Genomic DNA, 15,757 nt, shown 5'->3' with positions numbered 1-15,757 from the left:
CTAATGAGGTGACAAATTGATGTAGATGGTCATTTGCTTTAACAAATTATTGGGCAGGAGCAGAGGCTGGCCTTGTTTTATATGTTTGATTGGATGTTTCCACTTTTGTAAAGACACAGTTCATACTTAGTGAACACATATTAAGGATATACAGTAGATGTGTGGTTGTGGTTTGCTGTAGTGTACATTTGTTTGGATTAAAATAAATGGGAATAAAATGTAATCAAGCAGTGAGTTCCCTCATCAGATTCACAATAATTAGATCCAGTTGGATTTTTGATTTATGCAGAAATGACATTCATGGCAATAATCAAAGTTTCACATTTAGTACTGCCATATAAATGACATTGCTTAATATTTTTTCTCTACAATATTAGCTTTTAACTTGTATTACTTGCATGTGAGATCGATCATGGATCGTAAAAGCACAGGCTTTCATTTGCTACACAGTTTTTTTGTATTTACTGAAAACTAAACACTTTGAAAATCTATCGTGGGAGTGGACGTATAAGAGTTGATGTAGTCATCCTTAAATAGCACGCATTGTACATATACCACAGTCTGCTTCATATACTCTGCTTTTATAGTTCTGGGTGTATTTCGGTTTGTTTGTTTTTGTGACTTTTCTTGGTACGACTGCTTTAGAATAGCTGATTAAAACTTAAAGCATAGCTGATTAATTGTGTTCATCATGCAGTATTGATTAGATAATTGTACTAAGGAATGGTTGTGCATCTACTCTTAGCCAGAGGCCAGTCCATGGATCTTGTGACACAGTAATCCAATTAACCATTTAGCTACAGGCCCATGCATACCCACTCTCTGTTTCTCTTTCAATCACTCACACTCACACTCACACTCACACTCACACTCACACTCACACTCACACTCACACTCACACTCACACTCACACTCACACTCACACTCACACTCACACTCACACACACACACACACACACACACACACACACACACACACACACACACACACACACGACAACCATGAGGATGTTCAAAGGTGACATTGACCTTTGTTTAATCTGTGAATTCTTCCTTCCCTTCTCAAGTGAGCCCTTTGCCCTCTCCAATTTAGCGATTTCTCCACTTGACCATTCATGACCCGTGTTTTCTTCTTAAGTACATACAGACAGGTGACAAAAAACAACAACATTTAGTGTTGAGTAACATGGTGGGCCATCACAAGCTGACAGAACCGTTTAAGTGCTCTTTCTAGATATTTTTCTTTTACAAGAACTTCACTTGGAATAAACCCCAGGCCTCCAAAACATTGTTTTCCCTCCTTTGGTGTTTTAATGAAGGTGGAGACAGCATACTTCTATCTGACATGTTGATCAAAAAATGTCACATAGGTATATGGATGGATTAGGAGACATTTGCCCCTGGGCACAGACATGTAAAAGCCTCCGCCCACAGTTGTTTCGCAGGATAAAACAATTTGTTCATGCTTGGGATGGATAGAAGCTTACAGTAATCCTTTTCTTTCAGATCCACCCCTCTCAACCATTTACGTACTTTTTCATGTTCGGACCAGTTCAGTGATTCATACACTTTATTCTTTATAATTAACTTTCATCATAAATAAATAAGTTATCTGTTAGTCACCTAAGGATAGTTTATGTTGCCATGTATACTTACATAGAGAACAATGATGGCATTGTATTAATTACATTTTTTATTTTGTACTAAAAAGTAAAAAAAAAACATGTTTTTAAAAAGAAAGTCAGACTTTTATTTGTTTAAAAAGCAATAGTGTTGAGCATTACGGGACTTTTTGGTTTACATTTTTTTAACCTTTCAATAAAATGTGATATGGATGTAAAAAAATATCCATCCAACATCATTTGTGATTTAGTTGGAGTTGCTAAGTGATTTTTTTTCACAATTATGTAAGAGATTAAATGATTATAAAGAACATTTATTTTAGACATGGCTTTGAGCGTGTGTTGGTTGTTGTGTGTCAATGTTGTCCTGGTTAATTTAAAAGGTCCATTCTGTGTATCTGTATGGACAGAGGAGCAGTCCAAGCACCAGAGTCATAGTTATCAAACCATAGATTGATAATAAACCTGGTAAACATTTGGAAAACTAAACATGCAGCTGCCACAAATTGCAATGTTCATTTTTTGCGAGCTGTTTAATATTTCTCAATTAAAGAGTCCCATGGATGTGTCATCGTCCTTCGTGCTAACAGTGGGGTCAGTGCACTGTACAGTGGCTCTTTAAGTTCATTTCCCTCTCTCTTTGGGTTGTGGGGAGCGGAGGGCAGCTGTCAGCTTTTACGAGCCTTGTTCCCTGGAAAAAATTAGTTCCAATCCCTTATCTGAAATGCTAATGAGAAGCACACACGAGAGGTGGGGACGAGTTGGAGGTTGTGGGGGTTGGCTTTCCGTGATGGATGACAGATGAAGAAACAGAGATGTCTGCCTTTCTTAATCATCCCCTAGCCATGACCTCAAATGCTTCTAAGAAGAGCTTCAAAACTTCCATTTGCATTCCTCAGGAGCAAGTCTTTAAAGAGAAACAAAGCCAGAGAGTCTCAAAAAACACCTGAGGGTGCAGCTGTGTCAGTTTTTATTTTACATTCAGCTCCTTGAATTAACGATGCACAACACACATAGAAAGTCAAGCAGGTTCTATGTTTGTGTTGGACGTTAAAAGAGCCAAACTAAGGCAGATTGGATCTAGGCAAATTACTCAAAGCTTACACACCACTATTTTATGTATACACACTACTTATAAAGTGATACAATACACTTCCAGTCAAGGCTACACTAGCATCTTTCAGTGTATGCCAAGTGGGAAACGCTTGCTGGGTATGAATGAATGTGTTTATACATGCATTATGTCTTCCTATTTACATCTGTATGTTAAATAGCATTTCAGAGACAAAAGGAGAGATTGTTTTCCTTTGTTTGATTTCTACTCTCCCTAGCTTTCTCCCCCCATGCTCCCCAATTTTTCTGTCATGCTTGTCTTGAGTGAGCCCCCTGAATGTTGTAAATGTGATGCAAAGTGATGCCTGTGGATGAACCAAGGAAAAGGCCGCAGTTTGAAGCCAGAGCCTGGATTTTGAAAATGAGCAGAAAAGCTGGAACCTAAAAGTGTGGGGCAGCTTTTAGTGAGCGCTATTGTTCCCTCATAAAACAGCTTCACAGTGTTCACTGTATACTGTATAAAGAGTTTGTTTTCATGACATCCTCAGTCTTAATGTAGGAAATCTTCTCTGTTTTTGTTGGTATAATTGGCAGTAGATGACAGAGTTGTTGTTGTTGTTGTTGTTGTTGTTGTGTTGTGTTGTGTTGTGGGTATTGGAGTGAAGTGCCACCTGTTGTTTAGTGCAGCTTGTACTACTCCTGGGTGTGGATAGGGGAAACATGTTAAGTGGATCTAAAGCTGGATGAATCTAAATTAATGTCGCCACAAAAGCAATGTTTTCTCAGCCTGTAAAAAAGGCTGTGGATGTCCACCTCATTTGGATATCCACGGCTTATTGAAATGCGGAAATTGTTTAACTGAGAAGAGCAAAGAGATGACTTTGTTTCATACATATTCTTTGGTTATTTGCCATGCATTTATGTCTTACATAGGTGCTTTGTTAAACACAACATTTCTCGACAACATTCTCAACATCTTTTGGTTTATCAAACTGGCAAGACAAAGGGAACATTCCTGCTGGTTGTACTGGCATGTCAGAATCCTAACATGTATCCCTTCTTGTCTTTGCAGGTGAATCCACATTTCTGGAAGACCACGGCCCTCCTGCTCCAAATGTAAGTCTTCATCTCTGGCCTTTTGTTGTTTCCCATTTTGCGCCTTCTCTTTTATCTCAATTTCTGCTTTTTTTACCTTTGATTTTCCCCCCCCTCCCCTCTCTGTCTCTGATGTGCTGCCCTGCGTTTCCAAGCCAGTCCAGTCCAGTCAGGATAAGGGTTAGGTCTGTGTGAAAGATCTGCGTGCAAACTCTCTCTAAATACCAACTAGACCTGGCTTCAATGCTACAGTAATGCTCTGAACACACTCTCTCTCACACACACACTCAGCGCTGACACAGAAGCCTTGTATTCCTCCAGCTGCACGTCTGCATGACCATCTCTTCTCTAAACTCTCTCTTTCTCTCCCTGCCAGCTTCTTTCTTCCCCTGTCTGCCCCTTGTTCATTTTCTCCTCTTCTAATCAATCACCACCTCATTTTCACCTCATTCCTCGCCTATTTGATCCCCTTCTTCATCATTATTTTTTTTACCCAGTTCTGATTGAAGAGACGCTGGTGATTTTCCAGGTCTGGGCATAGCATTTAGCACTTGGCTCACCTTACACTTGTGACATCAACTTTGATCTCTGGTTTGTTTGTGAGCGGCTGTTCGGTAAAGTCACATCTGGGCTTTGTTTGTGAGTTATGTTTACTTTGAAAAGCTTGTTCTGGCCACTTTACAAAACCATGCCACCACAATGCTTGTTTCATAGATATAACAGAAGTGTTATTTATGTGCAACAAACTGTGGTTGACACTGTTGTTTGAATTTTTTGAATTTTCCCTATACCAGTTTATTTTTCATTTGAACAAACTTATTATGCTTCACTTGCAACAAGCTGAGAGTGCCAGTTCACTTTATGCAAACTGTTGACGGACGCCAAGCTCTCAATATTTTATGGGCTTGTATAAGTTTAATTTAAATTAAGTTTAATAAATCAAAAATAGTTTCCATAATTTTTCCATTGAAGGCAGAACTGAGAGTGCAACAGCTTGACTGTGTCCTGAGGCAATTCTGAACGATTCTGAGTATTAACTCTCTTATACAAACACAGAAGCCCTGGGATTCGTTTTGACAAATAAAAGTGTGATTTGTAATGGAAGGGAAAGTCTCAGAGAAGCGGAGGGGGCTAATAAAGATGAACTTACTTTATAAAGTATGTCTGTCGTTTTTGAATAAAACATGTTCAGACATTGACTGATAAATGTTGACATACCCATCTGGGTCACCTTTGGTTATTACTGACTGCTCACAAAAAGTAGTTTACATATAGCAACTTTCTTTTTGATGGGTTTTTTGCCCCAGGTGTTGCCTATTAGGCTAGAACCTGGCCGCCCTATGCTTAGACTGATGACGCTTGTCGGGGCTTTTCACGGCCTGAGGAGCTGCAGTCACGAATCAGGGCTGAAAACACTTGCCATCTGCTGTATAATTAACTATAACTATTTGATTTTTATTACAGTGATTATTCTCCTAAAAGAGCCTTGAATTGATCATCAGTCATAGAAATGGCAATAAAAGAGGTTTGGTAATGTTGCAAATCCAACAAGGAAAGTGAATAAATTATAAAACAATTAACTTTCAATCCAAAAATAGTAATGGGCTCCTATTATTGTGAATGTTTCTGATGGCGGTCTGGGACTAAAAATCATCCCGGGAAACTCGACCGGCCGACCGGCCCAACTCGGTACCGCTAGTCAATTGTCAACGACCCCCGTTGACAATTGACTAGCGGTACCGAGTTGGGCCGGTGGGTGCTAGTGAATTGTCCGACCGGCCCACCGGGAAAAAAACTCCCGGTATTCCCAATGGCCAGTCCGCCCCTGTTTAAAATCAATAAACTATTCTTTCTCTCTTTCTTTTCACTCTGCCTGTGTGATTTGACATTTAGTAGCTTTAAAGGCTTTGTTAAGTACATGCAGCCTCCAAAGACAGGGCCCGCTGTAATTATACATTAGCTGCTAACTTTGATTGATTCCATATCTGTCGTCATCTCATCTTCCAGACATGCTAATGCCATTTCAGTGGCAAGAGCTACATCAACCACATCTCTCATTATGTCTACAAACTGCTGCAGCTGAGATTGATCTTCTATTTCAGCAGAGGTCGGTCGGCTGAGGCTCTGGCAAATGTAGGGAAAGATTAGAAATTGGGTAAAAAGCTCAACGTAAAATGAGAGTGTTTGGAAAAACCACGCAGCGCTTAGAATAGAGTTACACATCTGTATGTGTATGGCAGCATGACAAGAATGTCCCCTCAACATTTCTACATGTGTTTAAAATGTGATTCTAATTATCACTTTATGGAGCACATTTCCTTTCATTTTCTTAATTACTTTAATGCAATCTTAAACAGAACAAATTATAGCTATCCAGTACAATAAACAGAACCAATCAGATACATTTCAATCTTAAAAAACAGCAAAAAAACAACAGTAATGCACTTTGAAGAGTCTTGGTGATGTTGTGAGCACATATTTTCCATAAATAATGAAACCAGAAGACAAGACCTTTGCATTCAGGAATGTCCTAATGTATAATCCAATGTCCATGCAAGCTTGGTAAATTATTGCTTATCCAACAAAAGAATTTCGATCTTCATTTGTCACACATATTAAGTGTCTGTATTCAAGTGTAAAGGAGCGTGAGGAAATGTAGTCAGAGTTTCCCATTTCCTCCCAGCCATTGGAAATCAATTTATCTTCATTCACATGAACATTGTGAATGGAAACTCTGCTGTCACAGCTACTTAGAGCAGTGAGACTCCCTCGCTCCTTTTCCGAATGGGAGTGGAGATGAATGGATAGATCATTAATAACAGGAAGTGCTGAGATTCTCTACTGTACCCTGAATGAAACCTTAACATGCTGCTCTCCTCTTCGCGTGGGTTGAGCAGTTGACAGTAGAGAGCAATGAACTGGGAGCAAGGCTAACCAAAAGCGGCAGGGTGCAGGTTAGCGGTGCCGGTGACGTACTGCCGTGGGTTTCCAGTAACTGCAGCAGGAAGATGGTTGTGTATGTGCGGTGGTGGTGAACCAGGACAATTTTCTCAAACTGGCTGTTATATTATTTATTTGGCAGAATTCTTTGGGTGGTCAAGCCATGAGACAGAGACTATAGTTTATGTATGTTTGTTGTCTCTTCTCAAAATATCTCAAAACAGCTTGAAGCGTTTATAGGTTTTAGTGCAAGTGTGTGGGCATGGTGTTAGAAAAGAAAGACACTGAGAATGTGGAAGGAAAGAGGAAAAGGTACAGAACTACTGTGACAAAGTCACTGTGGACTGACGGCTTCGGGCCTTGTAATATTGCACATGTGGGTTTGCACTATATTACAACTTCCTTTTGCACAGAAATAATGTCACTCAGCACTTTAGTAGTGAACAGTTTGCACTTTATTAGCGTGATTGCACAGTACAGTTTGACATTGCATATTTGCTCATTTTTACATATTTTATAATAATTATTGAGGTTGTATTTATGAAATGATTAAACCGTGTTAATTGGAATGTCGTCTGGCAGATACTGGTCGGTCCTCGGCTCCACCTGAAAAGAGAGGGGAGTTAGCGAGAGCACCGAAAGCGCCAGAAGTGGGATTTACCAAGTGAGGAGGTGAAAATGACGAGAGAAAAAAAAAAAGAACGCCCAAAGAGAGGAGCCAGATGATGGTGTGGCTATGCAACCCAGTCTCACGGCATTTCGTATTATAGTCACGACATTTAATCTATTGATTCGTGTTCACCAACACGATTTTCTCCTTTTTTTCGTGTCACACAGAACGATTTTAAAAGCAATGTATTTCTATTGGTAGTATGTTTCGTGCCTGCAGCACGTCTTTTTGTCTGTTCGGGTCGTGGAAGACCGGAAGCTGTGGGGTTCATAAAAACATGTTCTTACTCAATATCAAGCCACAATTATTGTTTTTATTTTAAATCGTATAATGTTGGACTTTTTTTGTCGTCTGTGAGGAAAAGAAATGGGGCTCAGAGCCTCAGAATACTGAAATCTGTATTCTTTTTATCTTTTTCCTTCTAATTTGTTATTCTTTTCTAAATAACACACTGTTATTTACTCACCAATAACACACAATTATCCTTGTTTTTATTTATTGGTTTAATTCCATAATCTCGGGCTTTTTTGGCGTCCGTCAGGAACTGAATTTCAAAATAAAAATAACCGGAAACAGACGTAGGACATTTGGAGCATCATTGCGATACACAGCCACTGAACTGATTACCCAAGATCCTCAGCTATGGTTTAAGCTCGCTGATTGGATGTTCTAGCCGCAATGCATGTAGGGATATGGTGTTAATGCAATATGAAATTCTAAAAACTTTTTTTTAAAAAAGAAAATAATACTTTATTCCGAGTGTTCTTGCTTTTCTCTTTGAAAGTCATCACATAACGGCATTGTAATACACGGTTCGGCTGCATTACATATTACAGATCTGCCGTAGTTCTTTATTTATAGAGCCCTGATGAGAAGACCTTTGGAAAAACTGGAAGAAATGCCGCCGAAACCGAATACTTGACGTGGATCATAAATATATCAACAAAGCTATAATTAAACAACATCTTCAATTTCTCTTCACACAATACCTTGCAGTATCAACACTAATTCGGCTGACTTTTACATTTGATCTAATTCGTAGATAGGTTCTATTTACACCATAACGGTGCACAGCTGATATAAAAGGACTTGTAGTTTTTAAAGATATTACTGATTTTCTTTGAATATAAGAATGTAAATACTGAGTCTGAAATAGTATAGCAATATGCTGTAAAATTATATGAAAGCATGAATAAAACTACACATCTTCAGATGTTGTACATACATACATAAGTGTCCTACACTAATAATACAAAGTTATTATGGCTGTGTGTACCTTGTGTGCACCGCCTAGTGGTTAAAGCATGTTATTGAATTATTGTTTTTATGTGTTATATTTGATGAAAAAAATATTAAGAGTACATACTTTCATAGGGGGAAAGTAGAAGGTCTGTGATAGAAATATAGAATATAAAAAATCAAGAAGATACTATAAGTGATCTCTACAATAAAATAGGTAGTGCAGGATGTACAAAGATATTAATAGGAGGAGGTGCAAAACAGAAAAACGAATTAACATTAAATAATACTTTAGATTAAGGCCTTCTTTTAAATAAGAAAAAAGCTTTGGGGCTATCAAAAGATAAATATTAAGCCTGACAAAACGTCTAATATATTGCTTTCCTGCAATGTTAACTATGTTGAAGCACTTATTTTAACTGATATTATACACATTCATTATACTCTTATGTAGATAGTATAAGAAATGTGCAGAATATGACAGTTTAATGGTGGAGGTATACACACATATTGATAGATGTCTTGTAATGCACTGTTGAGGAACCTCAGCTGCGACCCAAGTTTTTCATTCATTGCATAAACCTTAGAAAATCTTGAAATCTTGAAAGGGATGTGCAAAATAGCCATTATACAGTCTTTAATTATCTATTAGTAAAGAATAACGAGTAATGAATATACTTTATTACTCGTTTCCATTCATGTCAATTGCAGATAAATGTTTAGTCTTCTCAAGCACCAACAATCAAATATCTCTCCTGATTGTTCGGACTTGACAATCACCTTCCCTGAATTTTACTCAGGTGTAACTAAAGTCTGATTTAAAGGTTGTTTATATTTCACATCATTAATCATAATCTGCAAAGTAACTCAAATAAATGCAGTGGAGTAAAAATACCAGGTTAACCTCTGAATTGTAGTGGAGTAGAATTACAAAGTAACAATGAGCTGTCATGTAGGTATATATTAATGCTGCGCATTATGGACACAAGCGATTTTCACCCATTTATTAATTATATGTTTTACATTTGATAACACCAATGTGTTTAATACTGGCAACTTCTAATTGTGGGAAAAACGAAAACGTTCAGAAGAGATGTCCCATAGAACATTTTGCGAAACACAATAGCCAGCACGTGTAGTTCTGGGGGGCGTTCGATTCCAGTTTTGGATAGTCTGGCGTGGTTTCGTTCCATTTCACACAGCTGTTTGATGCTCGGCGTAACCTTGGCGCACTGCCACTCCAACATCCAATCCCAGAGTTTGAAGATTAATCACAGGGAGAGTAGTCCTAAACGATAGCTGGGGATTATGGGTAGTGTAGTGTCTTCGGCCATCCTAAACTCAGAAATGTTTTTCGCATTAACACCATATCCCTACATGCATTGTGGCTAAAACATCCATTCAGAGAGTTTAAACCATAGCTGAGGATCTTGGGTAATCAGTTCAGTGGCTGTGTATCGCAATGATGCTCGAAATGTCCCTTATAGGCCTACGTCTGTTTCCGGTTATTTTTATTTTGAAATTCAGTTCCTGACGGACGCCAAAAAAGCCAGAGATTATGGAATTAAACAAATAAATAAAAACAAGGATAATTGTGTGTTATTGGTGAGTAAATAACAGTGTGTTATTTAGAAAATAATAACAAATTAGAAGAAGAAAATGATTTTAAAAAATACAGATTTCAGTATTCTGAGGCTCTGAGCCCCATTTATTTTCCTCACAGACGACAACAAAAGTCCGACATTATACGATTTAAAATAAAAACAATAATCGTGGCTTGATATTGAGTAAGAACATGTTTTATGAACCCCACAGCTTCCGGTCTTCCAAGACCCAAACGGACAAAAAGACGTGCTGCAGGCACGAAACATATACTACCAATAGAAATACATTGCTTTTAAAATCGTTCTGTGTGACACGAAAAAAAGGGGAAAATCGTGTTGGTGAACACGAATCAATAGATTAAATGTCGTGACTATAACACGAAATGCCGTGAGACTGGGTTGGAGCTGACCAGGGGGCCACGGCTGGTAAATCAGGGGGCAAGTTTGAGGTACTGAAGGAGATGATGAAGTTATTCCTGCAGTATGACACAGCCAGATTCAAGCGGGAGGAGTGTCGTTTGAGAAAGATGGAGCAGCCGTTTTCACGGATACAGGAACAGGTTTCCCTAATAAAAGAGAAAGACGACTCTAAAGGCTCGAGGGGCACCAACTCTGATGCTGAGGCAGCACAGATCCTGGCAGAGAACCGGAGATTGATGCGAGAGCAGAAACACCGGGCGGAGTGGAGACACATGGAGGAGAGAAAAATGGCCAAGATCAATAAGTGTCGCAGGAATTAGGTACTGTTCTCTTTCGGGAGAGGAAGGAGGAAATGTGACAACGGTAACTTCGTCACTGTGGACTGACGGCTTCGGGCCTTGTAATATTGCACATGTGGTTTAGTTTGAAAGTGTTTCCCCTCCCGTTTTGTCTGTGGCTGGTTATTGGGTTCACCTGGTGCCCTATGTTGTCTCCTCCCCCCACCTGTGTCTTATTGGCCTGATTAGTGTGTGTGTATTTAGGCTCTGTTTTCCCTGTCAGTGGACAGGTGTGTGTGAGATCCTTGTGCTGCTGACTGTGTTCAGGTGGACAGCAATTGAGGCTGTGAATCATGTGCCCATGATTTGAATAAATGCCCACACCGGGTTATATTTGAACTCTCTGCCTCTGCCTCCTTGCTTGGTCGGGCTGCTCAACGGTCAGTCTCACAACTACTAATCTCCTCAATCTCTGCTAGATATTGGCCCGCCAGCATCAGAGCTGTAAATACCATAACAACAGTCCCAGAACTGACACAGTGGAAATCAGCCCTGTTACATAATACTTTTTTTTACCACGTGGATAGACTATTGACAGAATCCCTTACTGGCACATACTGCGAACATTTCTCACAGTGTGCAACAGAAACCTTAGCTCCACAGAGTGGGAACAACAATAGCACAAACTCAAAGGTTGCCCTTTCACTGCTGTCAAAGCCGACGGGAGATTTGGACTTTTGATGGCATCTGTGATGTTATTCTTGTGTTGTACAATACCAGGCTGTTTGAGGTCTGACACAGTCATTTGTCATCATATCAGCAGGGAATGGTGTCCTGCAAAACACTGCATATATTTTATACGGCTGATTATTGTGACAAGCTGAGAAGTCTGGAGTTATTTGGCAAACAGCGAGGAATGTAGGACTGCCGTCCAAGAGAACCATTTACTATCTGCTCTAAATCTTTTCCCAAAACTAAGTGAAATTCCAACCATTGATCTTTTGTTTGTGTGTGTGTCTGTTTTTTAAATGATATCTGATATATAAGACTGCTTGACAGTAAGGGATGACAACATGTTGCATGTGACACAAGCTGTAACATGCCTGTCAACAAAACTTGTGTAAGCTTGTTTAAGAACCTGTGAATTATTTTTCCAGTACTCCCTACCTCATCCCGGGGCGATGTACATTATTTTGATATTGTGTTAAACCAGTTCAAAGGATGTCTGGTAAAGTGCTCTGGTTCTGGGAAAACAGTGGGATTGAAACTTGTCTGACCTGTGTTCAGAACTAAACTGTAAGTTTGTATTGCAACTGGTTTCCCATCATCAGCGCTATCTTTTTTACTCCTAGACTCTCCGTCCTGTTGTAACTTTCTCTTTCTTTCTACTTGACTCTGGAAAACATTCAGAGAGGCTCTCACTGTTATTACAGAGCCTGTACTTGGGTGGGACTGCTGCTTTTGGAGGAGTGTGTGTGTTTGTGTGTCCGTGCTGAACTCTTCTAGGAACTACTGTCTGCAGAACCAGAGTGGGCTAAGATTATCTAAATATTCATAATAATTTCAGGTCAGAATGAGGAGAAGGCCAATTGTGTGTAAACTAGCCATCGCACGAGACAACAAGCTAGTTAATTCAGTCAGTCAGACGTCTGTAAGATATTCAGAAACTCCCCCTGGGAAAAGCACAATAACCATTCCAGACTGGCAATGCTGACAATAATTTAATTTAATTTATTATTGTTCCCTCCATCTGATTTACAGAACAGCTTTATTTGAAGTGATGAGGGAGAAGGGCTTTTAAGAAACACAAAACTGATTTGCTTATTTTTTTTGCGCTAGATCTCTATCACTTTAAAAAAAAAAATATTCCAGATGTCTTTTAGGTGACCTGTCTTCCTTTCCGTCATTCTTCCCGTAATTCTTTTAACTGGCCTTCATTTTCTCTCCCTCTTGTTCTCACTGGTACATTCGCTCGGATAGCCTTCATTCTTAAGGGGCCGCTTGTGTAAACCTTGTAGGCCCTTAAGGATAATTACCAAATTAGTGCATTCTTGCTGCCCTTGTGCAAAAATGAGTCTCATGTTCAATACACATGACAGCTTCAACTTCCTCCTTCAAGCGAGCAACGTTTTACTGTAACAAGTCTATTTTCTAAGTGAAACTTCAAATGACACACACATCCACTTTAATTGAGTCATGGCTTAGCTACTTATTTAAGGAGTCATGAGGTGTGTGTGTGTGTGTGTGTGTGTGTGTGTGTGTGTGTGTGTGTGTGTGTGTGTGTGTGTGTGTGTGTGTGTGTGTGTGTGTGTGTGTGTGTGTGTGTGTGTGTGTGTGTGTGTGTGTGTGTGTGTGTGTGTGTGTGTGTGTGTGTGTGTGTGTGTGTGTGTGTAAAACATGACTGTGTTTCATTGGTATCGTTGTGCAAAGAAGTCAGCACAATCTCTGATTCATTCATCACCATTCATGCCTTCACGTAATCTTTGAGTGTGTGTGTGTGTGTGTGTGTGTGTGTGTGTGTGTGTGTGTGTGTGTGTGTGTGTGTGTGTGTGTGTGTGTGTGTGTGTGTGTGTGTGTGTGTGTGTGTGTGTGTGTGTGTGTGTGTGTGTGTGTGTGTGTGTGTGTGTGTGTGTGTGTGTGTGTGTGAGTGTGTGTGTGTGTGTGTGTTTGAAAATGAACACAGTGCAGGGTCAATTGAGTCTAGCCCCAGGGAGGGTAGATAGAAAGAAACAGCAGGTCAAAGGTCGCAGGAAAACAGGCTAGAGAATCCAGTCAGAGCTTGATGATTTTCCTTGGTTTTCTTCTTTTTTCTCCTCAACATATCAATTCAACAGTTTGTCATTATGTCTTGACATACTTGTAAAGACAATAGGTTGCCTTACATCAGTGAAAGTAACATACATCAAGAAATTCAATATATAGTTTATATCAATAGTTTATATACCTTTTTGTATTCTATCCCTTTATATTGTATGCGGTTGTGTGTTTGCAGGTGCTCCCGTTCCCCAGCCAGGTGGTTTATAACCGTGTAGGGAAGTGCGGCAGCCGGACGGTGGTCATCCTGCTGAGATTACTGGCTGAGAAACACCAGTTCAACCTTGTCTCCTCTGACATCCACAATAAAACACGCCTCACGAAACATGAACAGGTAAGAGAAAAGAGATGATGGAGCAGTAGAGGATGGATTCAAGAGTCAGAGGTTTAATTGTATTTATAATTTATATTTAGTATGGTTGACATGAGTTATTGTTGCACTTTCAGTTAACTGTACATCCTCAGTTTATGGTAGGTAACACTTACTCCATGTGGAAATAGCTTAATTGATTTCTCGTTTGCACTTAACTGTGTGTTCACTGTGAATGTAACAGCAGCAGAGGCTTCTTCCTTGTGAGAACAAGGCTGAATCATCGGGAATCTCCTTTTATCATTTCCTAGAATGTCCTGAGGACATGAGGGTTGGCTTTTACAGAGGAAAAACTGCTTTCATTTTTTTTTTAAACGCAGCCTTTCAAGACATTAAGAAAAGCTGACCAGTGCCAGTGATAAATGGGTAAAGGGAAATGCCTACACAATCTTCTTCCCATTACTTTTTCCACTTACGTGACAAAAATAAATAATGTAAATAACGATTTCCGACTGCATTAGGACATGATTTACTGGGCAATGCATGTTTTGATCTACATTGTAGTTCCAAAGCCCTCATTTTGAAGGGATAGAGCAACAACTGTACTAAAGTTGAATTAAGCAATTATCCAGTGGTGGAAAGAGCATTCAGACGCTAAATGGAAATGCTGATTCCACAAAGTAAACATAGGTAGAAGCACAGAGGTTCCAATAGCAAAATGCAATGTTATTATAAATCTACCCCTTATAAACAATAGTTGATTTTAGACTTAAATATTATTACAGTAACTGGTATGATAATATCACCAGCACAATCGTGGTTTTCTGTTAATGTGTTATGTTGTTTTAGTTTTTTTATACATTGAGAAATCTAAACTTGTTGTTGAGGAAAGATGAATTTTACTACGTAACATACTGTCAAAATAGTTATTAAAATAAAAAGGACAATATTTTCCCTAGAAATGTTGTCATATTTATATATTTACCAAATAAGTGCAGCTATTGGGTGTTTCACTACGGAAGTTTTACCATGCTCCAAAGAGGCTGCTATCTAGTTGACTGACCTTTGACTCTCCCTTGATTTTCAGCAGCAGTAAGTGAATACATACATCTAGTTCCTAAGAAGCAGTGCAGGGCATTAGCTTCCTCAAAGGCAATTATGCTTATTGCGTTTTTCCACTAGGGCAATGTTTCTTTTAGTCATATTCCTGAGAAAATAAACCTAAATCTGTTTGTGTAGGAGTATTGCAGCAATGACTCACATCCTCATATTGACAGCATCCTTTAGGGAAAGGCTACTGCTAACCACTTTTGAATTGTCAGCAGATGCTAAATATGTAATATCACTGACCAATATGATGTAAATGTTAGGCCTGTATTGAAACGGCTGCTTGTTTGTCCATTCATCAAACCCTGAAACGCTTGCTGCAAACACAGAGGCAGAACACTATTAGACTCATTCATTCTCTGGACATAAAACATCTCTGTGAATGCACCCAAGCAATGCTCCTCAGAAACAGTGTGTGCATTCCAGTGTCTGTCTAGGAGTGTGCGTCTGTGCTTGTGTTTATGTGTGATTCTGTAAAGTGTAGCTCCGTCTTTGTGTGTACTTCTGTGTGTTGACCTACTGTATGCAGATCCAGACGTGGGTCGCCTAAGTTTAGAGATGCTGGTCTCATCAGTTGTGGTTCTGGCTCGAGGCTGCAGTTTCTT

At 39.3% G+C, this 15,757-nt stretch overlaps 1 protein-coding gene across 1 annotated transcript in view; it reads left to right on the top strand.

The window, feature by feature from the left end:
• Positions 1 to 15,757, top strand: part of usta (uronyl 2-sulfotransferase a) — a 56,268-nt gene that overhangs the window by 24,199 nt on the left and 16,312 nt on the right. The window contains exons 2-3 of the mRNA XM_034202788.1: positions 3,748 to 3,791; positions 13,914 to 14,069. Coding sequence (XP_034058679.1) covers positions 3,748 to 3,791; positions 13,914 to 14,069 — 200 coding nt within the window. The remainder of the gene's footprint in view (positions 1 to 3,747; positions 3,792 to 13,913; positions 14,070 to 15,757) is intronic.

Source organism: Gymnodraco acuticeps, unplaced genomic scaffold, assembly GCF_902827175.1.
Source record: "Gymnodraco acuticeps unplaced genomic scaffold, fGymAcu1.1, whole genome shotgun sequence".
NCBI classification, from domain to species: Eukaryota; Metazoa; Chordata; class Actinopteri; order Perciformes; family Bathydraconidae; genus Gymnodraco; species Gymnodraco acuticeps.
The sequence above is the reverse complement of the archived record's forward strand: the minus strand, read 5'-3'. Positions and strand labels throughout refer to the sequence as shown.